At 43.7% G+C, this 26,857-nt stretch overlaps 10 protein-coding genes across 10 annotated transcripts; 6 read left to right on the plus strand and 4 right to left on the minus strand.

Moving 5' to 3' along the window:
* Nucleotides 1-1,935: 1,935 nt before the first annotated feature.
* On the minus strand, nt 1,936-3,642 carry EAE97_006069 (uncharacterized protein; the record flags this gene model as incomplete). The annotated part of the gene is made up of 5 exons (XM_038876582.1): nt 1,936-2,419; nt 2,468-2,970; nt 3,027-3,336; nt 3,396-3,454; nt 3,628-3,642. The coding sequence occupies 5 exons, from the start codon at nt 3,640-3,642 to the stop codon at nt 1,936-1,938; spliced, it is 1,371 nt and encodes a 456-aa protein (XP_038732289.1).
* A 926-nt stretch (nt 3,643-4,568) lies between these two features.
* EAE97_006070 (uncharacterized protein) lies at nt 4,569-8,304 on the minus strand (the record flags this gene model as incomplete). Its single annotated transcript, XM_038876583.1, has 4 exons — nt 4,569-5,150; nt 5,203-7,220; nt 7,321-7,704; nt 8,154-8,304. 4 exons carry the CDS (start codon nt 8,302-8,304, stop codon nt 4,569-4,571), a joined length of 3,135 nt encoding a protein of 1,044 aa, XP_038732290.1.
* Nucleotides 8,305-8,915: 611 nt separating this feature from the next.
* Nucleotides 8,916-10,445, plus strand: EAE97_006071 (uncharacterized protein). The gene is made up of 3 exons (XM_038876584.1): nt 8,916-9,340; nt 9,488-9,689; nt 9,815-10,445. The coding sequence occupies exons 1-3, from the start codon at nt 9,229-9,231 to the stop codon at nt 10,104-10,106; spliced, it is 606 nt and encodes a 201-aa protein (XP_038732291.1). The 5' UTR covers nt 8,916-9,228; the 3' UTR covers nt 10,107-10,445.
* A 45-nt stretch (nt 10,446-10,490) lies between these two features.
* On the minus strand, nt 10,491-13,368 carry EAE97_006072 (uncharacterized protein). The gene is made up of 2 exons (XM_038876585.1): nt 12,212-13,368; nt 10,491-12,160 (listed from the first exon to the last, which is right to left on the minus strand). The coding sequence occupies exons 1-2, from the start codon at nt 12,317-12,319 to the stop codon at nt 11,261-11,263; spliced, it is 1,008 nt and encodes a 335-aa protein (XP_038732292.1). The 5' UTR covers nt 12,320-13,368; the 3' UTR covers nt 10,491-11,260.
* A 337-nt stretch (nt 13,369-13,705) lies between these two features.
* On the plus strand, nt 13,706-14,185 carry EAE97_006073 (uncharacterized protein; the record flags this gene model as incomplete). Its single annotated transcript, XM_038876586.1, has 3 exons — nt 13,706-13,778; nt 13,850-13,995; nt 14,045-14,185. 3 exons carry the CDS (start codon nt 13,706-13,708, stop codon nt 14,183-14,185), a joined length of 360 nt encoding a protein of 119 aa, XP_038732293.1.
* Nucleotides 14,186-14,703: 518 nt separating this feature from the next.
* EAE97_006074 (uncharacterized protein) lies at nt 14,704-16,478 on the plus strand. The gene is made up of 2 exons (XM_038876587.1): nt 14,704-15,169; nt 15,220-16,478. The coding sequence occupies exons 1-2, from the start codon at nt 14,784-14,786 to the stop codon at nt 15,884-15,886; spliced, it is 1,053 nt and encodes a 350-aa protein (XP_038732294.1). The 5' UTR covers nt 14,704-14,783; the 3' UTR covers nt 15,887-16,478.
* Nucleotides 16,479-16,564: 86 nt separating this feature from the next.
* On the plus strand, nt 16,565-20,608 carry EAE97_006075 (uncharacterized protein). Its single transcript, XM_038876588.1, has 8 exons — nt 16,565-17,040; nt 17,101-17,330; nt 17,390-17,698; nt 17,750-18,023; nt 18,077-18,201; nt 18,249-18,502; nt 18,553-19,396; nt 19,453-20,608. Exons 1-8 carry the CDS (start codon nt 16,890-16,892, stop codon nt 20,098-20,100), a joined length of 2,835 nt encoding a protein of 944 aa, XP_038732295.1. The 5' UTR covers nt 16,565-16,889; the 3' UTR covers nt 20,101-20,608.
* A 193-nt stretch (nt 20,609-20,801) lies between these two features.
* On the minus strand, nt 20,802-22,564 carry EAE97_006076 (uncharacterized protein; the record flags this gene model as incomplete). Its single annotated transcript, XM_038876589.1, has 6 exons — nt 20,802-21,528; nt 21,596-21,748; nt 21,814-21,846; nt 21,902-22,219; nt 22,303-22,434; nt 22,463-22,564. 6 exons carry the CDS (start codon nt 22,562-22,564, stop codon nt 20,941-20,943), a joined length of 1,326 nt encoding a protein of 441 aa, XP_038732296.1. The 3' UTR covers nt 20,802-20,940.
* Nucleotides 22,565-23,750: 1,186 nt separating this feature from the next.
* On the plus strand, nt 23,751-25,522 carry EAE97_006077 (uncharacterized protein). Its single transcript, XM_038876590.1, has 3 exons — nt 23,751-24,115; nt 24,168-24,622; nt 24,701-25,522. Exons 2-3 carry the CDS (start codon nt 24,359-24,361, stop codon nt 25,379-25,381), a joined length of 945 nt encoding a protein of 314 aa, XP_038732297.1. The 5' UTR covers nt 23,751-24,115; nt 24,168-24,358; the 3' UTR covers nt 25,382-25,522.
* A 758-nt stretch (nt 25,523-26,280) lies between these two features.
* Nucleotides 26,281-26,817, plus strand: EAE97_006078 (uncharacterized protein; the record flags this gene model as incomplete). Its single annotated transcript, XM_038876591.1, has 1 exon — nt 26,281-26,817. One exon carries the CDS (start codon nt 26,281-26,283, stop codon nt 26,815-26,817), a length of 537 nt encoding a protein of 178 aa, XP_038732298.1.
* Between the last annotated feature and the right edge of the window lie 40 nt (nt 26,818-26,857).

Below are 26,857 nucleotides of genomic sequence, written 5' to 3' on the forward strand. Positions count from 1 at the left end.
CATTTCTTGTACGATACCCAACTCATATGCGAATCCGATCCTTGAGATTCTGAACGAACAACAGGTGTTAAAATTGAACATGAGCTATTACGAGCTTTTTTGAGCATGTTATAGCAAGATTACCCAATGTGGTAAAAAGCCAAGAAGGGGCTTCAAGGGCCTGCACCACGACTTCGCTTCTAAAACGAGGCGGGAAAAGAATGAGAAGAGCTTTGGAAAATGCGAGGACTCGATGATGAGAAATTAGTCTGCGTGATTCAGATGATTCGGGCCGCTTTCATCATACATCCTATTACACATGAGAATCGTCAAATTCCACGAAAAAATCCGAGATTAAGCTGTTTGTTTCAACACAACATAATCCAAGTCATCATCTCATTCACAAACCCTTCAAAACTCAAAATAAACAAATCATTTCTCCTCAAACATGAAAGCACTCTGAAGGAGTTACAAGAACGCCCATCATCTAATCCCACATCCCACATCCCAAATTTCTCAAAACAAAATACAGCAACAATACCGCTACCAAGCAAACTACTCCTCCAACAAATCAACCCTAAACTCCCTTTCCACACCCCTCACAACTTCCCTCCTCGCTCCATTCGCCATACCACCAGCTCCACATACCAACACAACTGTCTACATTCCTTCTCTACCGTACCCTCCTCACACTTGCTATCCATTCTCCCATCCAAACATCCAACATATCCCACCTAGTATTTCCTCAAATTTTCCTCCACCCAAATCAATCGACCCCCATATACAATCTACAACCCAACCCCTACACCAAAAATGCACATCCACATCCACATCATCCAATATCCCAATAACAACACTCGCCAGAAAATTCTCCTTCGCATGCTCAATCAGCGCCATCTCTCTCGCATTCCAAGGGAGTATGTATCGTTTCGCCTTCCTCATAATCCTCTGTTTCTTATCTCTCCAACTTCCCATTTCCTTCTCTACCATTCACAAAACCCTTATTACTAAAGTCTTGAACGAAGCCAAGAAAATTAATAATACCAATTCCACCCACAATACAAAAAATCGTATCCACAACCAACAAACGATGAAGAGAAACTCGATGACCCGCATCAAATCTTCGTTGTAAATAGAAGTTTTCATACCCGAATTAGATCGTAGGTTACTAAAAGTTTGCGAAGAGCAAATTTCATTCCTGTCTCTGGACAGACGAGGAATTGATTCGATGTGCGGGTTTGTGTATAGGTTTGTGTTTGGTTTGCTATTTCTCGTTCTCTCGAATCTCTCAAACTTGAAACCATTCCATTAGTTCTTATCCCTTCAAAAGTAAGATCAAAAATTGAGAGATCAGTAGAAGCATTCAATTGCGACTTTCCCTCTCTTCTACACCCCGCAACACTAAACGGGAGACTTTCCCCCAAGTATAACACCTAACGAACGACTATCATCAATTCAATGCTCAAAGTCTGATTTTCGAAGTAAGACTTAAAAACAAAAAGCAAAGAAACAGAAAGATAATTTACTCTCGTCTAGTTTTTATAATAAGCGAGTGATTGAATGTCTTGAATGGTATACCTATATAGCCCTGGAGGTACCTAAATGTATCGATAGACGATAAACGATAGACGAGGTAATACTTAATACCACAGAAACACATACCTAGTTGTATTTAGGGCCCAAGAATTGTTCAATTAAGAGCGAATCGAAGTTTCCACACTGCACACTGCGCGACTATTGAAATCACTTCTGTCATCGAGATTCATATTTATATTGCCTATTGACTATTCATAATATCATCTAGCAAACTAAAATATCTCATCCCATCTCATCTCTCTCATTTCCCAACCCCACCGAATAATCAGACGCTCATTTTCGGATATTCGCAGAACACAAACCACCCCATATGGATCAAAATGACGCAAGGCTCAAAATGTCATATACGGACCGAATAACTTAGTACTCAGCCTCACCCTCTTCGGCATCGAAGCTGTCAGCAGCAACCTCTTCGTAATCCTTCTCCAATGCTGCCAAATCTTCTCTTGCTTCACTGAACTCTCCTTCCTCCATACCCTCACCAACGTACCAATGCACGAAAGCACGCTTGCTGTACATAAGATCGAACTTGTGGTCCAATCTTGACCAGGCCTCGGCAATAGCGGTGGTGTTGGACAACATACTGACGGAACGATCGACCGAGGCGAGGGCACCGTCGTTGGGTGCAGTAGATGGGACGGACATAGGCTTTTGGTAGTTGATGCCGAGCTTGAAACCAGTTGGACACCATTCGACGAGGTTGAAGGATGTCTTAGCCTTGAGGGAAGCGACAGCAGCGTTACAGTCACGGGGAACGACATCACCACGGTAGAGGAGGGCAACAGCCATGTATTTTCCGTTGCGGGGATCGCAGACAACCATTTGGTTGTTTGGCTCGAAACACCTACATGAAGTTAGAAAAAGATATCAATACCAAAGTGGGGAAACTTACTGGAGGGTCAATTCTTGAGTCTTGAAGCTCTCGTGGGAGCTTCTAGCAGCAGAGATGACTGGAGCGTAACTGATCAATGGGTAATGAATTCTTGGGTAAGGAACCAAGTTAGTTTGGAACTCATTGAGATCGACGTTCAAAGCACCATCGAAACGAAGTGACGAGGTAATGGAGCTGACAACTTGAGCAATCAATCTGTTGAGATGCTCGAAAGAAGGACGAGGAATGTCCAAGTTGCGACGGCAGATATCGTAAACAGCCTCGTTATCGACCAAGAAGGTACAGTCGGAGTTTTCGATAGTGCTGTGGGTGCTGAGAACAGCATTATATGGCTCAACAACAGCGGTAGAAACTCTGGGAGCTGGGTAAACTGCGAATTCGAGCTTGGATTTCTTGCCATAATCGGTGGAGAGACGCTCAAGCAAGAGAGATCCGAAACCAGAACCGGTTCCACCACCGAAAGAGTGGAAGATCAAGAAACCTTGGAGGGAAGAGCAGTTATCCTGGGGGTTAGAAAATTAGTAATGCCCATTACAAGACACACGAAATATTTCCTTACCAGAACGCGACGAATCTTGTCCAAAGTACCATCCAAGATCTCCTTTCCAATTGTGTAGTGACCACGAGCGTAGTTGTTGGCAGCATCCTCCTTTCCACTGATCAAAAGTTCAGGATGGAAGAGGGATCTGTAATCACCAGTTCGGATTTCGTCGATTGGAGATGGGTCGAGATCGACGAAGATGGATCGAGGTACGTATTTACCATTGCCGGTTTCAGTGAAGACTGTATCGAGTTCACCAGATTCGTGGACAGCCTTTGCCTCGGGATCAGGACGACCATCTTGTAAGAGACCATGCTCAAGAAGATATCTGAGAAAGCAGGAAATTAGTATACAATCGAGTATACTCGAGGTATCTAATCAACTTACAACTCCCAAGCACTGTTACCAAGCTGAGTACCAGCTTGACCGATATGAAGGTGAAGAATCTATAATAAATGACTTGTCAATTACCAATTATAGCACTGCGACGCGGATTCATTGAATCGATAAACAGAGAAGAGATACACTACTAGAGGAAAGTAGTGAAGTAATTGGTGAGGGAGGTAGTTGTAGTGTAGTGTAGTGCGTTGTTCAAATAAGAATTGATTTGTTTATTTACCTCTCCGCGAGTCATCTTGAATTATCCTTTTCTCGAAGTAAATGGGAATGGCAATGGCAGAGAATGAGGGAAGAGATTAAGTTTGCAGTCGTCGACGTCGTTGAGCTATGGCAAGAGATGTTCCCTTTGCGCGATCTCAGCAATGCTGGTATGATATGGTATTATTTGGGTGAAAGAGTGGATTTGCTGGCAAGTGTTCAAATTCGAATTTCGCAAAGTCCTCTTGGTTGATTTTGAATGTGGGGCGTCTGTATAGGGAGATAACGCGGCGGTGTAAGTAGAGTTTCAGGGGTTAAAACGATGATGAACCTGAGAATTTTGGCATTTTGACACACGCTAGAGCCAATTGGGGTGTTTACTATGCAATAATATCACGTGCTGTGTGCATGAAGGTAATGTTATCAATATTGAATGTTATGCGTTCTCGTTGGAACAATGCAATACAATAGATTCTTATGATTTAAGATAGATCAATGCTAACATCCAAACGATCTTCGCTCCCAAAGCTCAGATTTATATATCAATCAAAAGTCTTCCTAACTGATCTCAAATGAGAAATAATAATCAATACGATTTTACAAACGCCTCAATAAGCAGTCATCATCTATACTGTCGCAAATTTATCTCATTAATTTTGAAGAATACAAGCATGCGAAAGAGCCCATGTCCGTAATTTAGTATACACCAAAGAAGATAACCAGTAAAAAGGACTCAATTGAAGAATAAAAGCTTTGAAAATTGCAAGGCAACTGTTTCCTGCACAAGATGTGTTTTAACGCCAAAAGGAAAGTTTGAAAAAAGCACACGCACTCTGCTACTTTCCATTACCAGATTTTCTCCGTTGTCCCCAGTCAAATTCTTCATGGAAACCATTTACCATGAGCACCAGATATCAATTTTCTTTCAATCACTTTAAATCACCCCGATTCCATTCCTCAACTTTAATAGTTTAATTCTCCGGATCCAGCTCCAGCAACAGCGTCAAGATCTTCATAAGATTTTAAGCTTCTACCGGCGGTCGCTTCACGAGGTCCGGTAGTTGTACCACCCGGTGTTATCCCATCACCCCATCGGTTATTGGCATTAGCTCCCGCGAAACGGTGTGCTCCTCCACGACCGCCACGGTCACCACCGGTCAGAGGGCTTAATCTACCAGCATTGGGATCCCCACGGTTTTGATGATTTAAATTGGGTCGACGATCATAAGGGCCAGTTCGATTATTGGTTTGATATCGACCAGCACCTCTTCGGATGGGACCAGGACCACGGTTATCAGAGCCACCAACCCAACCCATAGGCGATTGAACAGCATGCCCAGCAAGGAATGGTGGAAAACCGGTAGAAGGTGTGAAGCCTGTCATGGGATTGATTCCGTTCATTCCAAAGTTTTGAAGATTGAAACCTCGTGGAGTACCCGCTGGCATATGGCCATTGGCTGGAGGGAAATGCCCGTTGCTGTTGGCATCTGATCTCGATGGAGCGATGTGTGCAGGATCGAGGACATAGGTGTTGACAAGATCAAACTACACCTAGATTAGCTTAGGTCGTTTGGAAAGGGTAGAAACAATAACTTACATCAGACTTAATGCTTTCTAACCACTCGGGATGTCTCTTTTCGACATGCTTCTTCCAAAAGTGCTCTTCCTTGAACAATTTGGTACATTCTGGAACTCTGCATCTGAATTTGTGGTCATCTTCTTGCTTCACGAATTTAACCAACTCTTCCTTCAGAGCATCTTCAGTTGGCTTTCCACCCAATTTTCGCACATCCACATTATCTGGATCGAGGATTTGCATAATCTTATCCTCAAACGTTCTGACCCAATTGAAAGCGCGTTGAAGCTGTTGTTCTGCTTTGGAAATATTGTTTCGTGGATTGATTTTGCGCTCACCATCCGGAGAGGAGGGATCCATATCCATCTTGTCCTCAGCTTTGACCTTTCCAGGGAATACATCTCCCAGTGCACTGGCGCGAGCAGCTGCTTTAGCCGATGTGGTAAGAGTATTACGTGGTCGTCTAAGATGTCCTCCAGGGCACTTTCGAGTAAGTTCATGAATTGAGTCACTCTCGAATACACAGAAGAAACAAAAGTTGAAGACACGTCTTAGATACTCAACCATAAGATCAAGCTGCTTCTTCTTAACGAGAAGGTCCTCGTCGTCGACATCCTCGAAATCGAAAGCGCCTTCCTCTTCTTCCTCCCCTTCCTCCATCTCCTCAAAATCTTCACCTTCGTCCATTGCCTCGTCAAGACCAAGCCCATTCTTAGATGTCTTGCTCTTCTTTGGAGTAGGGGCTGTCACTGGTGGTTGAAGACGGCCTTGATTCTTTAGATCATCTACTTTCTCCTCAATCTTCAAGACAGCATTGAAGTCTGAACCGAAATCTTCTTCGAATTTGCTGACAAGGCGAGTGGCCAAATCAAGGTCCTTTTCGATACGTTCAGGAGCCGAGAACAGATCCCAAAGTGCTTTCTTGCGTGGGAGGTTGGGAGGTACATGAACACCGACATGGCATGTAAAATCTCCCCTAACTTCATCCTTGACGGTCTTTCCATTGATAGCTTCGAGTGCCTTCTGGGCAGTAGTGAGTGGAACTGCTGGTTCAGCAGGCACATCACCCTCCTCATCATCTTTGATCTCAGGTCGATCGAGAACGGGAACCGAATCAGGTGCAGGGTGAAGCATAACCCAGCCAATTCTATGGTAACGTTTGCTTGGGTTTGGATCACTTAAACTGAGCCATTTGAAACCACCTTCATCCTCACCCAAATGCTCCTTGCAAAAAGATTCAAGATTTGAACGACTAACGTGTGGCGCAATTGTCTTGATGAGTAATGTAGGCTGGAAAGCATTTTCGTCCCGGATATCACCGCCTCTAGAGGGAACCAGGTCACCAACACCAAGAACTTCGTTGGCCGCGGTTGTTTCTCCCTCTTCTTTCTCAATAACTCCACCGGTTCCGTTACTTTCGCTCTTTGGAATACCTTCTAAAGAGTATTCATCAAAAGTTCCGGATTCGAGGTCTTGTTCCCATTGACTGTAGTTACCGCGGCGGAACTCGTTGACTTGTAGGCGTAAAGCGTCTCGCATCTCAGGTACATATCTTTCCATGAACCATTGTTCACCTTTGTGCTCCTGCACAAATGTACGTGCCATCCTGGCTTGAAGCTCTTCTTTATACGCGTCATAAGCAACTTGGATGCGAGCCTTTTCAGTATCGCGGTCTTCTTCGCGAGGTCTGAAAATTTCACCACGCTTGTGACATCTAATACGCTCCTTTTCTTCCTTGATCTTTTCGTTTGTACGCCACCATTCTCCATAGTATGAGAAACCTACTTGAAAAGGTAGGATGACAGGATCCGCAAGTGGATTGACAGTGATTGGAGGAGGAGGGCCTGAATCTTGACCAGGAACCCATCGATCAATGTTGGCTGGGGCCGGTGACGCAACTCGTCTTCGGTCCTCGCGATCCCTCGATGATCTGTAATCGTGTTCTCTCTCTCTAGCTCTACCAACAGGTTCATAACGATCTACGGGAGATCTGGAGCGGTCGCGGTCGCGTGTGTTTCGACGCTGCCTATCCCCACCGACTAAAAGAACAACTGTGTAAGCATGAGAGCAGATACGTTGCAATAACAAAGCATTGAAAGGTGAAGTCATAGATATAAGAAGAAGAAAAATGCGACATACCAGGAGATCTGCCGCGGTGAAATGATTCACGGTCGCGGTCGGGTCTGGTACCTCTAAAGCCATCGTCGCGTTCAATCTTAACACTTCTGAAGCCATCGTCACGTCCAGCCCAATTTGTTCTTTCAGTTGGTGAACGAGCGAGTGGTGGCTCTCTGCTGTAACTTCCGTAGCCGTCCATGATGTAATTGCTACCGTCCAAAATTACTCCGCCTTTGCCTTTCTTTCGATCTTCAGGTAATGGACCAGTCGGACGTTCTGGTAGGACAGTTTCGTTATTAGAGACCCTTTTGACGAAATCGATGTAGGTAATCGGTTCTTGTCGATTGCGATTGTCAAGTGACACCTGGTGATTGTCGGGAGGAGGTGTTGACAACGAAGCTACTGCTGTTTGATAACATGATTGCCCGTTAGAGGATTGTTCAAAAATGTAATAGAATCAACAAGTGTATGTTTGAATTGGGGAAGTAAAGATGCGATATCAACAGGGAGACAAGAGGCAGAATAGGCAGAGTAGAGAAAAGAGGATTAAAAAAGTTCAGTGCCTATAGATGGCAAGATAAAAAAAAAACGACGACAACTTGTTGTTGTTGATGGATATGCGATCTCTGAATTGATTTTGATGTGATGTGATATGATATGATATTATCAACTTGATTTGATTTCAAGATAGATTTTGAATTAATCGATCAAGAAGAAGAAGAAAAGCAATTGCTATAGATTTTATCGCAATGATAATAATGGGGGATAGGTGCGAAGGTGTTGTTGTGATTTTCTTTTTCTTTTTGAGGGAGACAAAAGTGTGTAAGAAGAATAGAAGAATAGGACTGACGAACAAGATTCAGATATGATCAACTGTTGTTTTGCAGAAAGCTCCTCTACCAAATCAATATTGGATAGATGATGATGTTGTTGATTAATAAAGGTCGTCAATGTCGGAGGATTGGATTCGGGCGGCTGGTCAAAGGGAGCTCTCGCGCTTGACATGCTTACCTAGTCTGGAGGTATCTGTACTTCGTAGTACTAGCCCTGGCGAGGGTGTTGATGAAACTTTACCCAAAGAGTGATTAGGGCAGGTAGCACTGTCCAACTCTGAAGTAGACTAGTGAGCATCGCACTTGCGGAAAGTGGATCGATAGTGGTGACAGATATAGCTTAGTGTGTCTCGGCTAAGCACATGATGAGCCAGTGCATGCTTATAATTGGTTCTCTCACTAGGAATATATGGAGATATCCGCGGCTGTGAAATACTGATGACTAATATTCTAGCCAATGGTATAACTTCTCTCATTCCATATCAACAATACTTCACATTTCAACCAATCATTAAAATGGGTTTCCGAGAGTGGCAAGGATTGAATGCAAGGTGTATCAAACAGCCAATCAAATTCATCCAATTCCCCGAAATCAGCCAAATGCAGTTCTCCATATTGAGATCTTGTATGGAGTGACTTGAGTTCGAAGTACAAGCTACCAGTACGATATTCGGTAGGTACCCAGGCTCGAGCCATGCCAGGTAGGTAGGGAGAATCATTTATAAATATTGTAGCTAGCATACATGAATAGATACCATCATAAGTAGATATATATATAAAGCATCCATAAGATATCTTATTACCTTACAAAAGAATCAATACAGTAAACAACCAGTCATTCCTCACATACAATCATATCAATTCCCCTTCCCAATCCACTCCCCTCCCACACAGACCGAGGTTTCTCAACTTTCTCACTCCACATACTTTTACTGCGTTCGCATAACAAGAGGAGTACGTCATTGAGGGGATGAACTGATTTCTCCACCAGAAAAGGATATAAAGACAACGTACACTCAACTTCCACTCAAACCCTCCTTCTACGCCGCCATCAACAGCTCCATAATCGATCAGAAATTCAATCAATTCACCCATCATGACGACCTTTGTTCCCAGCTTAACGCTGCCGGCAGCCATATTTGCCAATCCAACGGCTTCGGTGCTCTTACCAATTACTCTTGGATCTGCTATTGGTTTCGCAGTTAGACGTAAGTATTGATCTTCTGCCATTTCATTGTTTATTCATCTACGACGAGATCATACATCATGAATCTCTACTGCTCATATATGCTCGACGAGATAGTATACAACGTGAACAAGCCACCATTTCCAACAAATCACTAACACCCATCTAGCAAAAGAAACTCAAAAGACCTACATGGCACTTAAACAACCCCCTTACCGTCCACCTCCATACGTCTTCGGTCCTGCCTGGACTCTCCTCTACGGTCTGATGGGATACTCTGCCTACCGCGCATACTCTACCGGATTATCTCCTCTCGCTTCTACCGAAAAACATCTCCTTTTCAAACAAGGAGCTACACTCTATACCGTTCAGTAAGTGAAGCTCCCTCGCAATTCCCCAAGAACATACTCTCCCTGCAGCACTTCCAAACTCCCAATCCCCAACTCTCAATCCTAATCATCCACACAAATTTCCCACTAATCCCCCTCCCCCACAGACTCGGCCTCAACCTAATCTGGATGCCCCTCTTCTTCTCCCTCAAACGTCCCATCCTCGCAACCATCGACATCGTCGCCCTCACCGGCACCGTCTCCTACTTGACCTACATCTGGGGGCAAGTCGACTCCGTCGCCGCCTGGGCCCTCGCTCCCTACGTCGGCTGGCTCGGATTCGCCACATACCTCAGCGCCGGCGTCGGATATCTCAACGACTGGAACATCAGCGACAAGGAAGTCGAGAAGAGCCCCAAGGGTAAGGGAACAAAGTACGTTGACGAGAAGGAAGAGTAGGGGATGCCAGCGAGCAAATCGAGAGAGACCGAAAACGCACGAAGTACGCGTTAAAAAAATTCACATGCGTGTGCAAATCCCAAGTACACATCTTCTCGGAGGATGGATCGATCATCTCATGTATCTCCTGAACCACAAATTCCGAGTCCATTGTTCCCCGCTGATTTTTCGCACGGCGTTGAATTAATCGTCGTCAGATAATATACCATAGCTTTTAATCATGAATGAAATACTTCTTTTCTACTACAATACAGTACTGTCATATCTACTACTATACTATATACTCCATGCTTCCGAACACATATAAACAAATGTAGGACGTAGCAATACACATCTCATAACATCGAACTTCATCTCGTCTCGTAAAGAACACAAAAAGTGCTAGGAGATAATCTATGAATTAGGGAAGCCATCTTACGCTCTTCCGCCAGCTACCTGGATATCTATATACTCTCTATGCTCTATCTGTGATAATCATAATTTAAACATATACATCTATTTTGTGGCGACCATCTGGATGTACATACATGTATTTTCTACCATGTACCATACCATACCATACTATACCCACCTAGGTACCAGTCAAGAAAAAATCAGTATCACCGAACTAAAACACATAAACACCAAACCAAACCAAACCAAATCAAACACATAAATAGAAACCCAATCTAAACAAAACAAAACACTACATTCTCAAAACAAGTTCTAGATTGTAAATTCTATGGCCCCACTATACTCCATGCTATCTCGTCCAGACCCGTCTATGATATATATAAAAATGCAACGCTCATAAGCTGACTTGCTCCAGTCTCGATTTTTCAAATTCGACACGATAGCCATGAATCCTTCATGCTGATTAGAAATTCACTTGAGCTCAGCTTATCTCACTCTCACCCCTACCCCTCCTTTCCGAGTCAACCGAACGACTATACAGATCTATGATATAATATCCCTGAACGCCTTTTCAACGCCCGCCCCTAATAAATTTTCAAAATTTTCATAACCGAAAGCCAAAAAAAGAGACCCGAGTTCGGTTTTTGTATATCCGGCCACCTTGTGTGGTAAAGTATGATATGCAAAGTGGAAAGCGGCAAAGATTCCAATTATATGTACATGCGCGTCGTGCCGTAAGTAATCAAATGGGGAAATAAGCACTAAGAAAGATGGAAACGGCTCTTTAACCCATCATAAATCATGAATATGAATGCAGAGCTAGGTGCTGATCGCATAACCGTGATACCGCAACCTCGATACATGCCTTTCAGACCATGTTTTTTCCAAAGAAGAGCACCTTCTTGAATGAATGTGGTGCGTGGTGCTGTAGATGAAGTAGAGGCGGTTTGCATGCGAGATTTGATGGTGTCTGCGGGAAAGAAGAGGAAATTATAAGACATGCCTGCTGAGGCACCGGCGAGAGCTTGTTGCCAGAAAGGTAAAGGTGCTAGTTCAGTGGATAGAACGGAAGAAGAACTTTGCGGGCTATTTTTTGCGTTCAGCTTTCGAAAAAGAGAAGTAACGGTCTCTTTGCTACCGAACCAAGCGGCGCATCCACCCGTTTCACGGATTAAAGTGCCTAGCTGCCCATTCCAAAAACCGCGAATACCTTGGTGGTGCCAAACCTCGCGAATAACTGATGAGACTGTTTTTGCAGCGACGGGAACTGAACCATTTGGCGCGGTCGCCGGAACTTGTATTTTGCATTTAACCAGTTCAATAGGGGTGAGGATTAAAGAAGTAAGGGCGCCGGATAGTGCACCAGTCATCCACAATGCCTCCAGAGGAAGTGGTTGATCTCTCTTGTATACTCCAGCCTTCAGAAGTGCTTCTCTACTTGCTTGCTCCCAAACAAAAAGACTGCTAGTCTCTAGAGCAGCACCGACTAGTGGAGCACTGATGCCCCTGTATAATCCTAAGAACCCATCGCTGCGAATTGATTGTTTAAAACAATCAAGTGGTCCAGTATAACGTAAAGGAAGGTGATAAGGCTGTGATTGTAATCGAACTTTCACTGTGTCAAAAGGATATTCAATATATTTTCCAGCTACTCCAGCAATCTGCTCATTTGTTAACAATTGTCTTGCTCAGTTTTTGTTGGTGTAACATACGGAACCGTAAAGGCAATCCTCAATGGAATTCATTAGAGCTTCTTTTCCCTTGGATACTACTTTCTGTGGTGTGTCGGGAGTGAATTCCGCTGTCATGGTTGCTGCCATTATGACTAGACCGTAGTTTTCTTATGCGAAAGTAAAGGAGGATGTTTCCAGTAGAGAAATAAACTGTTATTTGGTTGTAGAAATGTGTGTATTCTTTGGGCTCGAATTTCTACCACTTCAATCGAGCAATGAGTTCGGAAAGGAGGAAGGGGGTTTGAATGGCTCTTTATAAGTTGAGAAGACACGGCAGATTTGGGATTCCTTGTGTGCCGTGTGGATAATGAGGTTGCTGTTCCACGCTGCAAATGAATGACAGTTGCAAGGTAAGGAAACAGTTGATTTGCGTGATTGTTTGCAAGATATCTGCTGTCTTCTGTGGGCAAGATTTTCTTTCCGACAATGGGTTGCACCCAGGTCTCTCTTACTCTCTCGTAATTTATTGCTGTGAGCTCGTAATGATTATAAAACCAGGGTGCGACCCACAGACGAAGAAGGAAGAATTGATCCCCAATAAGCCAACCACATTGCTAGAAGAACATGGTAGACAGCGTAGACTGGGTTTGGCCAAGGTAATAGAGATATATGTAGTGGCTTGAGAGTGGTACTAGTGGAGTTGTTTCGAAGGTTTGAATGTCGTGAATAGGAAAATGAAGTCCGATTATCGTAGTATCATCTTCGGAGGGCTGTCAACTTCCAACTGAGGTGGGGGGGAGGATGGAGCTATTTTTTTATCAGATTGAAAATCTGCGAAAGTCTCCACAATCTAAACAACTTTTTCTTCCAGGTTGGCATTCGGTCCCGTCCTGCGTCTTTAAGAAAGCTGGGGATTCAACAAGTCAGGCAAGATCAGGAGGTACTGGTAGTCATGATGATGGAAAGGATGGACAATAGAATCTGGTGAAGTAATTTGAACCGAGTTTACAGAGTAGAGGATTGGGTTAATTATATACCTAGTATTTAGGTAGGTAACGGATTATTAATAGAATTAATAGAACTTTGAACAGTAACAATAACAATAACAATAACAATGAAATAAATCTTAAACTGATTTCGGATGCCGGTGGACTGACTATCTACCTACCTATCTACCAGTGCCTACCTGGGTAATAATGAAAAAAAATAACTCAAAGAATTTGGGGAAAAAAGAGAGATGAGTCCAGATGGGTTTTAGTCACTTTAGCATAGTAAATTATATACCTAGTCAAGCATTAATGCATACTTACTACTGATAAGCAATCAATCACGCTTATCGGTACGTATGGTTAACGAGAAAAAAAAGTTCCTGCATCGTAATTTATTGTATGCTTTGAATTTGGAATTCCTGTCGACAATTAATTTAGTATACGACGATCCATAACGCCCAAAAATTAAATCCCTCAACCTTCATTCTCACATAAGAATATTCAGATCATTGCCCAATATTCGATCAACATTCCTTTTATCAAAATGTCAACAGAAGTGGCCCCTACCGCTCCTGCAGCGGAGTCGACCGTCCTTCCACAAGGAATGCGCAAGAATGGTACGCATGCGCTCCAATTGATAGTTCTTCATTTCTTCCCGAGTATCAAGCCTCTGACTCAATATACTTAGGCAAGCAATGGCATCCCGTGAAGAAAGCTTTCCGACCAAAGGCTGGAAATACCTCATATGAAAAGAGAAAGGCAAATGATGAGGCTATAGCAGCCACCAAGGCTAAAGAAAAGGAGATGAAGGAGGAGAAAGAAGCTGCAAGACAGGTCAGCGCCATTTCAGCTCTAATTGAATCAAGTCTAATCATTGTCACAGGCCCATATTACAAAGATCAAGGAAAAGCGCGCCAATAAGGAGGAAAGAGAACGATACGAGAAAATGGCCGAAAAGATGCACCAGAAGCGTGTTGACAGATTAAAGAGACGAGAGAAGAGAAACAAGATGTTGAAGTCATGATAAAAAATCTTCCGGGACGGAGCATGGCGCATGGAATAACTTGGAACGCATTGAAAGCAATCGGGGGATATGGGTGATATGGTTGATTTGCGCAACTCACATAGAGCATGTCGAGCGATGTTCAGCTATTGATGGCATGATATATGCCTACCAGAAGTCGGATACAGCAGCACCAACGAGGACTATCTCCTATCATTGAGGATGAAGTCGACCCGAACTGAGCGAAGCTTCTTGGAAGTTGAAGGACGTTATGATATTGCCGAAACAGAAACTTCGACAGCGATTCAACAAGATTTGATCAGAAGTAAGGACCTAGGGTATATTAGCTATTTCAAATACATGATAAATAATATCAGAAATAACCAGAGGATTCTATCTTCCATCGTATCTTTTAAATTGATTTATTAACTCGAACTTTTGACATACCTACCCTGTATATACCATTCATGAACGAATTCGTATAGCAATGTGCTAACGGCCGCCCTATAGTTGCATCAATGGTCATTAAATCTCACCATACAAGCTTCATAGCACATGCACCATTCATCGGAACCTCAATATGAAACGGAACAACATCTGATCACAAACTAAAAGAGTCATGTCTTCCAACGGTGATGGATCCAAATATGTTTCTCCAAATAAACCTCGTCATCAAGTCACACGTTCGGTATCTGAGGTATCATCTCCTCCCCTGAAACCTCACCGATCTCACAACCACCACCACCATCATCATCACCATCCGCATATACATCGCCGAGACAAAGACGAGAAATCGTCTCATCCTACTTTGCAGAAGGTTTTCAGTCCATCTGGAGAATCCAAAAGTGAGGGAGTTTCACCTGATGGGAGCCGGAATGGGAGTCGAAGGGCTAGTATCTTGGGTTCTACTGTGGATGGCTTCGATTTGTTCAAGACCGACGAGAGAAGGCCTTTAAGGGAGGGCGAACTCGAAGCTGAGAAACAGAAAGGCGCCATGATGGCCACGTTTGTCCTACTTAACACTTCTAGTCTCTGATACTAATGCGCTGGATTAGGGAATTGCGAAATACCTTAACGGATGTGAACGTTGTGGCGGACAATGCTTCCCGACATTTAGATGCAACATACTATTCCGTCTTGGAGAAATTAGGGGATCTTCATAAGACGATCGGATCCCTCAAAGAGTTGGCAGCCATGACTAGACAGTTGAATGAGGATTTCAGTACAGAGGGAGAAGAGCTTGTCCAAGAAAGTCGAGCACAACTTGAAGGATTTGAAGAATTCGAAGCACAGGAACAAAAGATCAGAGCATTGGAGAAACGTGTGAAGGAAGGACGAAATACAGTCACCACATTGAGTGGACGGGTAGACGCTGTTAGAAAGCGCGTCAAAGGCTGGGAACAAGCAGAGGAGGAATGGCAAGACAAAACACGAAAACGACTCAAGATGATGTGGATTTTGATGTCGATATGCGCAACTATTCTACTATCCATCGTCATTTTGGCATATATTCCCTCGAACGGGCAAGGTCATGGGACTATAAGATTCAACATTTCTAATTCGACCGCGCCGAGAGAGTTGGAAAAGGCCCAAAATGAGACCAGAAATATGCTGAAGCCTACTCTCGATATATTGGAAGGTTCAGCACCTGGAAGTGAAGTCAACAAGGAAGCAGAGAAGTTGGCAGAGGACCCAAGACTTAAAGTACTCGACGAGTTATAATTTATTGGCACGAAAATGTACACACATACATACAGGGCTTACACCTCTCAGCCCAAGTCTAATTATGAATAGTACCACTTTTCCAAGTATACTACGCCTTACGGGACCCTAGAAATCAGTGGGTCGACGGTCCCATGACTTATAATATTGACATGCCGAGCAACCTGATGCTGGTAAAGGTCGAAACCAACATGCCAATCCATAGATCTACCTACCCATCTTCTTCTTCTTAGCATCGTTGAACATTACATTACATATCATACACATGAACCGTACGCATTAGGAGTGACACTCACACGTACCTACCTATTCACAAGTAGTTTTGGAGGTTCGCGTCTTTTGATACTTGGTAGATGGATAGACGGGCGAATGCCGAGTCGATTATGCAAGGTTCATGTCCAATGATATACGAATATACGCGTATAATAAAATGCTTTACATTTACGAAGCTTGGAATCTATTTAACATTTTGGATTCTAGAATGGTGACATGGTGCCGTGGGCCGTGGACCGGCACACAATAGACATCAGTCGTCATTTCCCTAAGCCACCCATCAAATATCCCTGTATTGTAATTGTCAAGATATTCCAAAATCCCAATACACGGTATATATATATTGCCTGACTATTTCCTTGTGCTTCTGCTTCTGCCTCTGCTGTGAAGATCAAGTAAGAACAATATTTGTGATTTGACTTCTATTGATCATCCGTTATTTTTAGAATCGTTCATGTTGGTGACATACCAATCTATTAATCCTTGACGCAAGAGCATCTGTTAAGGTTTTCACAAGAAAAGCATTTACCTACCAGGGCGTATTTCAAGAGCTACCCCGCTGCACCGTAAGCTTCTTTCCGCACTGCATAGCCCATCGCATCCGACCTCAAAACTTAAAACAACTTGGAACACTGAAATCCCTCAACCTGCAACAACATTGCAAGAATCTAGGAGACGCGCAATATTCTTCATTAATATACCTCAAGATACTCATAAAACCAACAGTTCGATGAACGACGAAAATAAGATTGAGGGAAGAAATCCCATTATCCCTCCTTCCTCTCCCTCCAAGATGGCAGCAAATGGCGCCATACTGTCGCCCACAAGAAGCGTCTTTGGAGATGATAAAGGACAAGCACTTACCGGAAAGCAAGAACATTGTATGTATTCGACAATTCCACCCTCTTTTTCTGGCATAGGTACTGACTCTTTCTCTACAGATCTAAAGCGCGAACTAATCTCGCAACAAGTGAAATTCGAAATCACCGAGTTGAATTCTCCCACGGCATTACAGAGATTCGGCGCCCCGTTCAAATCTGATCGCGGGGAGGTATCTCCTTTAGATTCCGAGCTGCCGATTCTCAGATACATATTTGTACATCATGTTCGCGAGTTTCCATTTTTGGATAAGGCGAAGGAGAAGGAGTTTTGGCAGGATAAATTACAAGTGGTGAGTTAGAGAAAGTCTGAATCTTTGAGGGAAAGTATCTAACGGATCTACTATGCAAGTTCCTACAGTCGTTCGCTGAGAAGCACATCTCGTCATCCGAAGATAGGCTCGAAGAAACAAAGCGCAGAAAGCTATCACTGAAATGTCAGAAGCTGGTGGAGTTGATGATGGTATCTGGTATACCTACGGCTTCAGGATATGAGGAGAGAATTAGGTTTTCTGAACTCGAAGTTGTCGATGCGGGCGCTATCGAGCATGGAGTTCTATCAACTTTGCCAGAAGGCCATTATTTGCATGGTTGGGATGTAAATGTGGCGGGCGTGAGAACGACAAAAGTCAAACGAAACATCAGATACCACAAACATGCTGTGAGTTGATCATGGCTGTAAATTGTGGAACAGCTACTTATACCTCTTTAGGAATTCGTTCTTCGAGTCAAGAGGAAGGGAGAAATCCCATATTTCATCGGACGCCGATATGGTGACTTTAGTAGACTTCACAAGAGGCTACGAACAGAACTTCCTGGCAAAGTCCTCCCACCAATGCCTCGGAAAAACAAGGAGAGTTCAACTGCATCGAACCTGATCAGTGGTCTCACGGGTGGCAAAGATTCCGATGCGTCCTCGATGTCCTCGGTTTCGACAATGGGGACTATGGGCGCCGAATCTGGCATGAAGAATTTGTCTGTCCGTGGTTAGTTCACAATATTCTACTAAGATTCGATGTATCACAACTAACTCTATCAGATCATCGTCGCTCTGGATCAGCGGCGTCATTCGGAAGGTCATCTCCGAGACCATCAACATCATCCCCACGACCATCAGTAGATAGGCTTCTCAAACCTCCTTCAACTCCTGTTACAGACTCAGATGTCAGTTTTGCTGATAGACTATAATAACACGAGCTAATTTTTCTCAGGGCATAACTCTATGGCGAGAAAATCAACGCATATCCTTGAGAGCATTCCTCCGTGGTCTTCTTGCCAATCCTCAAATTGCTGGAACCCGAGCGATGCAAGATTTCCTGTCACAACAACCTATCAAACTAACCGACGATGATGTAGAGGATGTCGAGAGAAGAAGGCTAATGGACGAAAAGAGGGTCGTAGAGCAACAGCAGTTTTATGAAATAGCCAGGAAGCGCGCCGCCGAACTAGACATCTACATGGAAGAGTATGTATCCCTGTTTGAGACTCTCTTTGTACGCTCACTAATTAATTTAGATTCCGCCGCGACATTGTGGAAAGCAATGGTCTTACCAAACTATTCAAAGAAATTAAGGATAAGCCAACCATTCAAGATCTTAGCATTCAATACCAGAAATTTGCGGAATGGTTACGAATTGAAGTAGCAGCGACTCTTTATCATTTATTTCTAGCAGAAGACAACTCCCCGGAATTATTCGCGCAAGCTAAAAAGATTCATTCAATGATTCCATACACAATTATCAAGAATGCAATTCGAATAGCTAATCCAGCGGCTGTGATGTCTAGCATATTAGACATCTTCCTAGCTCAACCTTTCGGAACGAGATCGCTTATGCAAAGAATCTTTTCTTTGACCCTGAATGATGGGATCCGAAGCTTCCAAAAGTCTATCGACGGCCTCCAAAACAAGATCAATGAGCCTGTCTTTTGTGACAAATTGAAGAAGTTCTCTGACAGTCCTGAAGATTTCAAGAATGCCATAAGACTTGATGCAGAAGAGAGTGGCGTGGACTTGATTGTTTCCATCCTAAGGTCAGAAGATATCGAACCGCCCCTGAACTCGACCCAAATCGGCAAGATATACAACGCTTATGTTGCTTGGAATAATGCTGTGGAGAACGTTGATGAAGAGATGAAGCAAGGAGCACAAATTTTTTCATACTTAAAGCAACTCCTCAAATTGTACACGAGACAGCGAGATAAGGCTATGATGCTAAACATGATTGAAGAGCCGGTTACGTTACGCCTTCTTCGCGACTTGTTCACAATCTTCTATGAGCCTTTGGTGCGAGTATATAAATCAGCAAACGTGTACGACAGTGTCACTGATTTTGCCGAGTTCATTGAGGATACGATAAAAGTGAGTGTATTTCGATTCCATCGGTAGACGAAAGTGACTAACGGTATCCAAAACAGGTTGTTGAAAAGTGCCGAGAGCAAGATTTCTCAGCAGACCCAAATCAAACAGTTCAAGCATTTATCGATTTATGCCAGCGACACGAGCACAATTTTTACAAATTCGTTCATGAAGTACATACACATGATAATGGACTGTTTACCCAATTGATGGGTTGGATAGAGGGAATCCTGGAGTTCCTTCGTCAAGGTCCCAAGGGTGGAAAACTTGACATCAATGCTCTTGTTACAGGTGCCGTAAGCGTAAATCAACTAGATAAGGAAGTTGCTATCAACGAAATAAACCAATTGATTACTTGGCAAGAAGCACGTAAGAAGTGGCATTCTGATAAAACAAGACAAAAGATGGCGGCAGAAGGCACAGGCGCCCCAGAGCAGATACCCGGCGCACTAGCGTTCAAGAGTACCGATTTCGGATTGGACGAAGGGGATCTCGATGATATCAACTATGGAGAAGACGAAGACAGTAGTGATGAGGATGAGGAAGATGATGAGTTGGACCCCATTGCTGCTGAAAGGAAGAGAAGAGCAAGGAAACAGGATCATTTAAGGAGAACTGCCGGTGAACCTGCTAAGCCAGAAGTGGCTGAGGTGTATAAGTTGAAGGAGGGATTCTTGAGCATGCTAAGAGGTGTACTTGCTGAGTAGAATAGTTTTTGGAATGGAGATTTTGTCGGGAAAAGAATAGTCTGGTATCTTAGGGGAGGAGTTTGGTTCTGGGACAAAATCAGTGTTGGGCAGGATGGAGGGATGGGAGACTTGGAGGAATTTTTTTTATGAGTTGATTGATATCAAGATCAGACGGTTGTAATAGATGCAGTGAAAGAAAATAGCTTGAAGAGCGGATATTAGAGCGAAGGATACCACAGATAATAAATGCATTTTTATCGACATTTTCGGGGGGGTTTTTTTGGTTTGGTTTTGGTTATGGTTATGAAGTAGATCAATACAATTGAAGTGCTGAAAATTCCTGGGAAGTTGAGTGTGTTGTTGGGTTTGGATGTCTGATGATGTGAGCCGAGAAGATGCGAACGATATACTTTGTGAGTTGTGGGATTGAGATTGAGATTGATAGGAGGAGGACGTCCGTTGGAAATATATCTGATGGGATTTAAAGTGATATTGATGAGTATAAGATTAAGTACAGTTATGAGGATGGTTGAGATAGAAGAAATACATATGTAGGTATGAATAACCGTGTATTTATTATGAATATATTATTAATATATACAAATTAGGTGGGTGGGTAAAGTAAAAAAAGAAAGGGGAGGGGAGGAGGGTCCAGGAGAAGATCCATAGCAGCTCCTCGATCAAATCACTAAACACAAGTAGCCCATTTAGTGGAAGTATGGAATCGTTAAATTGGGGGTTTCTATATCTATAAACAGAATTGAGATAAACCAATCGTTGTCTATTCCTTCTCTTGGCTGTTCTATACTTTTTATTCTCTCATAAATCACTTTCTGATACTTCTTATCCTCTAATAAATCACTTTCTGCGATGTCCACCAAAACCCCATTGGATCTGGTTTGCGACTTTGATATCTACACCCAACTCATCCGCAAATGTCCAGACGAGACCTGGGTTCTTCTGGAACATTCTTCCGATGAATATCATGTTAAGCCCACTATCCTTCAACAAATCGTTTGCTTGCACACCGGAAGTGATAGATCCGACTGTTCCCACCAAAAGGCTGTTGCCCACGGCCAATTTGATCTGGCGAGCGAACGGAGCCTGATACCCGGGGCCCCCGTTAATCTTTTGTCGGGGATCGTTTCCACCGCTGGATACATCGAGGGCGTCGACACCGCGGGCGGCTAGGATCTTGGCTAGTTTAATCGATTCTTGTATATCCCAGCTGGGTTCAGGGGCAAGATGTTCCAGCCACTCGCTTGCACTAACCCGGAAGAAAAGTGGCATGTCCTTGGGCATGATTTGGCGTGTGAGATCTACGATTTCGAGGACGACACGGGTGCGGTTCTCGAAACTGCCGCCGTAATCGTCTGTGCGCTTGTTGGAGGCTGGAGAGAGAAATTGGTGGAGAAGGTAGCCGTGTGCTCCGTGGATCTCTATGGCCTGTAGACATTCGTTAATGTTAATTGGCTGTCTTCAGAGTCATCGACAAGGAGGATTGGGAACTTACGTCGAATCCGGCTTCGATGGCTCGCTTAGCTGCGTCTCCAAATGCCTCAACGAGAGACTTGATATCATCACGGGTCATCTTGTGAGGAATGATATTCTTGTCCTTGTAAGCGATGGGACTAGGCCCCTTTACATTGTCCGGCCATCCATGAGCCTGGTAATAGCATGTCAGTCATTCAAATTCATTCGACCTGACTCATTGGGCTTGGGTCTTATTACCGGTGTGAAGCCGTCGTTGTCATATCCATTCACCTATGAAAATCAGCATATATTACCTCTCAAATGTCATAGATCACCTGAGACATACATTCTTTGAAACAGCAGCAGGACCGCGTGACATGCTCAACCACGGGGCCACAGTACTTGCTTTTCGTCCGGCATGAGCAAGTTGAATACCAATCTTCTGGCCTTGACTGTGTGCAAATTGCACAATGCGTCGCAAAGGCGCAATCTGAGAATCCTTCCAGAGCCCGCAATCCTCAGGCGTGATACGTCCTTCGGGGAGAACGGCCGTGGCTTCGATAAAAGAAAGCCCCGGACCGCGCGAGATAATGCCCCCGAGATGCGCAAGATGCCAGTCAGTCTGGTGGCCGTCTTCAGCGGAATACTGGCAGAGGGGTGAGAGCTTTTGGGTTGTTAGTTATGGGTGATATGAGTAGATGGTGGATTGGATTTGGGTTTGTAGAGAATAGAACGGGAAACACGTACCAAGATACGGTTTTGGAGCTCTACACCTCTAATTTTCAAGGGAGTAAAAAGGGGTGGGATTTCTTGTCCATCAGTCTTTGTGGCAATGGCTGTGCCTGCAACTGGATCCTGCTTGGGTGTGAAATAGGGAGTCTGTGTAAAGTTAATATTATGATAAAACGGAAATTGAGAGAGATGTATCACTGCCGTTTGGTGCAGGCTCGTTTACAATCTCGATGATCGATGACTCGTCGTCGACGTTTAGGTAGCGTGTTGCACCCATCGTGGTTTATGGCTATCGTAGGTGAATGTTACGCTGCTATATTACGATGTGATGCTTAAAACAAGAACTTTGTAATGAAGTCCTAAGAAGTTGATATTATACGACAATGATTTCTCCTCCAACTCGAAGTGCAGGACCTTTTATATATATATATGAGGAGAGAGGCAGAATCACGAAGCTTTGAAATCCACGATGACACTAGGCGATAAGGTAGTAACAAAATAGTGTTAATCATCAAACAAATTTCTACAGCAGGAACGATGGCGTCTACGAGTGAGTGCTCGAGTAGGCACAATCATGGCCAATACTCTTTCTTGTCCAGAAGGAAGGTGCTCAAGCCAATCGGGGGATACGTCATACCTTGTAACTTATTATAGTGGAAACGGATGGATGGCCACGACCACTAGTAGCGAGTTAGCATCATATCAGATCATACCATTGTCTCAACGACAGGCCATCGATGATAGTATCAGACTTCAATGTCAGAGATAAACACCTCATACTTAGTAAGCTTGATACCTTAGCCATGAATTTCTGTGTTATCTTGTGTTGTCTTGCATGAAATTGTATTTATAAGCCGGACGAAAACTCCCTTCTTCAAATTTCATTATGTTATATGATGTTAGTACATTTCTGCGGTAGGTATATAGACAGCTTCTTCTTGAAATGTGGAGGTCCACCGGACTTCCGACTACTTAGCTGCTTAAATGTTGAACTAACGATGTGGGGCAGAGTGCCAATATTTACTTCCGGTGGGCTAAGATGATAGCTCGAAGATCTTTGATGATTTGACATGAAGAAGTATAGTGTGGAAGTGTGAAAAGTTCACCGGTCTACCTATCAACATGTTCAATTCCGATGACAAAGACGGGTATGGTATGGGACGGGTCGAATAACTAGATTAGATGTTCGGTCGCTAGTACGAATTTGTATAGGGTAGGTTCTGGGTTAGGTTTCAAATTATTTGCTTAATGATCGTTCATCCTTTTGCCCCTCGTTCCCCCGCTTTTTAGTCGACAGTTATGTGATAGGTGCAGAGCAGAGCAGGCAGAGTAGAACATAGCATAGCATACTTACGTTCAATAGGTACGCATGGAGGTGAAGCCATACTCGTTATTACTAGGTTCTCAGCCTTCAGATACGTCAAAGCCTCGGAATCTCAAAGGTCGCTAGAATGGCGGAAAGCGAAAGAGGAAAACAACATCAGCCTCACTCGCTTACTGTGATAAAAAATTGAAGGTTTGGAGAAACATGCAAGTTCACACATCTGTAGAGAAAGCCTTAGCCAACGTGATGATATGTCTCTAGCTTCTAAGCTCTAGCTCGGCAGCTAACTTTATTTTCCTCGTGTCCAAAGTTTATTTCAGCTTGAATTCCTCACAGAGCATAGTTAACCTTAGGGTTTTACTTGCTGTATAATACTTGGCTGTTCAATAGGGAAAATATGATTCAGTGTCTTCATGGAGTGTATAATAAAGATGGTATAGAATATTTGTTCCATGAGATACTCCACATTAATTGACATGACGTCAAGTATGTAGCTCGACTTTTGTAAGTTTCTCTTCATCCGTCGAAATTTTTCCTTCAATATCTGATTTCAAAGCACACCCGAATTCTAAAGGTTGGATGACCGACCATTTTCTACGCTAAAAGAGTTATAACTACAGCTCTTCTGCTACCCCTAATTCCACAAATTATTCGATTAATCAATTACATATTTCATTGATCTTCTGCTTCTCTGAAATCCACTACTTTCAATCATCTCAAACCATTATTCTCAAGAACGATCACGTGATGTCTCGTCACAAAGTTGGTGTTTTCCCCGCTTCAGGAGGCATCGGAGGTAGCACAGTCAAGCATCTGCTTCCCCGTCTCCCAGCCCACGATCTAGTTTTTGTCGCGCGCAATCCCGCAAAACTAGAATCTGCTAAATCTGCCGGCGCGGATGTTCGTCAAGCAGACTATGACGATAATGATTCCCTAAAAGATGCATTCCAAGGAATCGATACTCTCTTCCTCATTTCCTACGCATCAATAGAATATGAGCATCGAGCAGAGGTAAGTTTCCGAGTTCGGTGGGCTACCCATTCCCACCACTCTATTTCCATCTCCAGAGCCCGAACTAACGAATCACAGCGTCACCGCACCGCCATAGACTTCGCTCTCCGCAGCGGCGTCAAATACATCTTCTACGGCTCTCTAGGATTCGCCGGCAAAGAAAGTAGCCAGGAATCCGTTGCCCACGTCATGCGCGCCCACTTGGACACCGAAAAATACCTCGAAAATTGTACGCGCACCCATCCCGGTTTCGGATACACGATTGTGCGCGAGGGACTCTATTCTGAATCTTATCCCCTCTATACCTCATTTTTCGACCTCAAGAATCCCGTCGACGAGATCTGCATTCCGCATGATGGATCCGCACCGGGAGTCGCATGGGTCAAGCGAGAAGAGCTCGGTGAGGGCACTGCGGAGCTTCTCTCTCGTTTTGTGAAGGATCCCGCGGGATTCAAGTACCGTCTTCAAACGGTTCTTCTTTCCGGACCAAAAATCCTCACTCTGCAGGAGACAGTGCAGATTCTCGGAAAGCTTGCAAAGAAAGATGTGCGCATTCGTCAGGTTTCCAATGAGGAATTTGCGAAGCAGCCGCAGAATCCACCAAATTTCACATATCATGGAGTTGATCTTTCGATGCTTTGGACGACGGCTTTTGAAGCGTTCCGTAGAGATGAGGCGGCGGTTGTGTCACCTTTGTTGAGGGAGTTGTTGGGGCGCGAGCCGGAAGATTTCGAGACTACGATTGCGGCGTCGTTGTAAGTTGTAGGGAAGAATGGGTTTATTGGAGTTGATACAATTGGTTGGATGGAAATTTTCGAGTTTGGTGGTTCATGGTGTGTAGCTATCATATAAGATAGAACAATAGTAAATATTAAAAATAGATGGATAATATTTTCAAGTAAATTCCGGCTGAATATTCATCGAAAACATCTTCATTCGTTCACTTTATATACTATCCATATCAACAACTTTGACATGGGTACATTCTCGTCCCAATAGTTTCGAACGGCTCTTCCGCAAAAAAGCAGTCGAATCACTCCAAATAATAGATATCAAGATGTACATAAAATAGCATCATAGTGACTTACATTATTCACAAGCCGTCAAATACTTCATCCTACCAAAAATACATTATCACAAATATATAAGTAGAGAATCAAGTGCATAATACCTATTTTTCCAACTTTTCCGACAAGGTATCTGCAAAGTAGAGAATTACATAGATAGAATGTTTTCTGGCATCAGAATCGGGTTTACCTGCTTCCAATCTCAAGCAATAAACATTTCAGGAGTTAGAACACATTTGATAATCTACAGAACAAATTGATTTTCTTTCTATCGAAGAGATCAATATCGATATCGAGAAGAGATAGCTGTATATTTTATATGATGAGCCTCGATATTCTTCTCCGCTAGTTCAGTATAGAGTCCGGTGGAAGGTCTAGTGTCTAGTGTCCACCGGGTAGCGAAGATCACTTTACAGAGTAAATCTGCTCAAATATGAGATCAGATGCAGGGATTTTTGAAGGGAATTTATATAGAGGAGAAAACCTTTGATATATCAAGTAGCAGATTCAAATACAGATTTAATCAAACAAACTTTTCAAAGAAAAAAAATCAAGCATTCCCTAGAACCAAGCACCTCTCCACAAAACACCATGACCACCTCCCACGCGCGCCCAGACACCGAAGCAATCCCCTACCAAGGCGAGCCCCTCCCACACGTCGCCTCGGACCTCATAATCCCCAACGTCCTCTCCTTCGACTGCGACGAGAGGCTCTGGGTACCACAGGCCCCCAACGTCTGGTTTCGTCCGCTCGTGCTCTGCGTTTCCCAGGGCTATTTCGTCAACATCCTACGAGTGCGTCGCTCTGGGATTCTTTCACGACATCGGAATTCCGGTCCTGTGCATGCGACGACGCTGCGGGGAAAATGGCATTATCTGGAGCATGATTGGTGGGCTACCGAAGGAAGCCATGCTTTTGAGCCGCCGGGGGATATCCATACATTAGAAGTGCCGGAGGGAGTGGAGGAGATGATTACGCTGTTTCATGTTACGGGTGCTTATATTTATGTTGATCCCGCTGGTAATCCGGTGGGGGTGGAGGATGTTTTCTCGAAGCTTTCGAGCGCAAAAGCACATTATGAAAAGGTTGGGTTGGGCGCAGATTTTGTCGATCAGTTTGTGAGGTGAGCATAGAATATTCCTCCCAAAGGGAACATCGAAGATCGCG

The sequence above is a fragment of the Botrytis byssoidea genome (genome assembly GCF_014898295.1).
Source record: "Botrytis byssoidea strain MUCL 94 chromosome Unknown BBYS_011, whole genome shotgun sequence".
Classification (NCBI taxonomy): domain Eukaryota; kingdom Fungi; phylum Ascomycota; class Leotiomycetes; order Helotiales; family Sclerotiniaceae; genus Botrytis; species Botrytis byssoidea.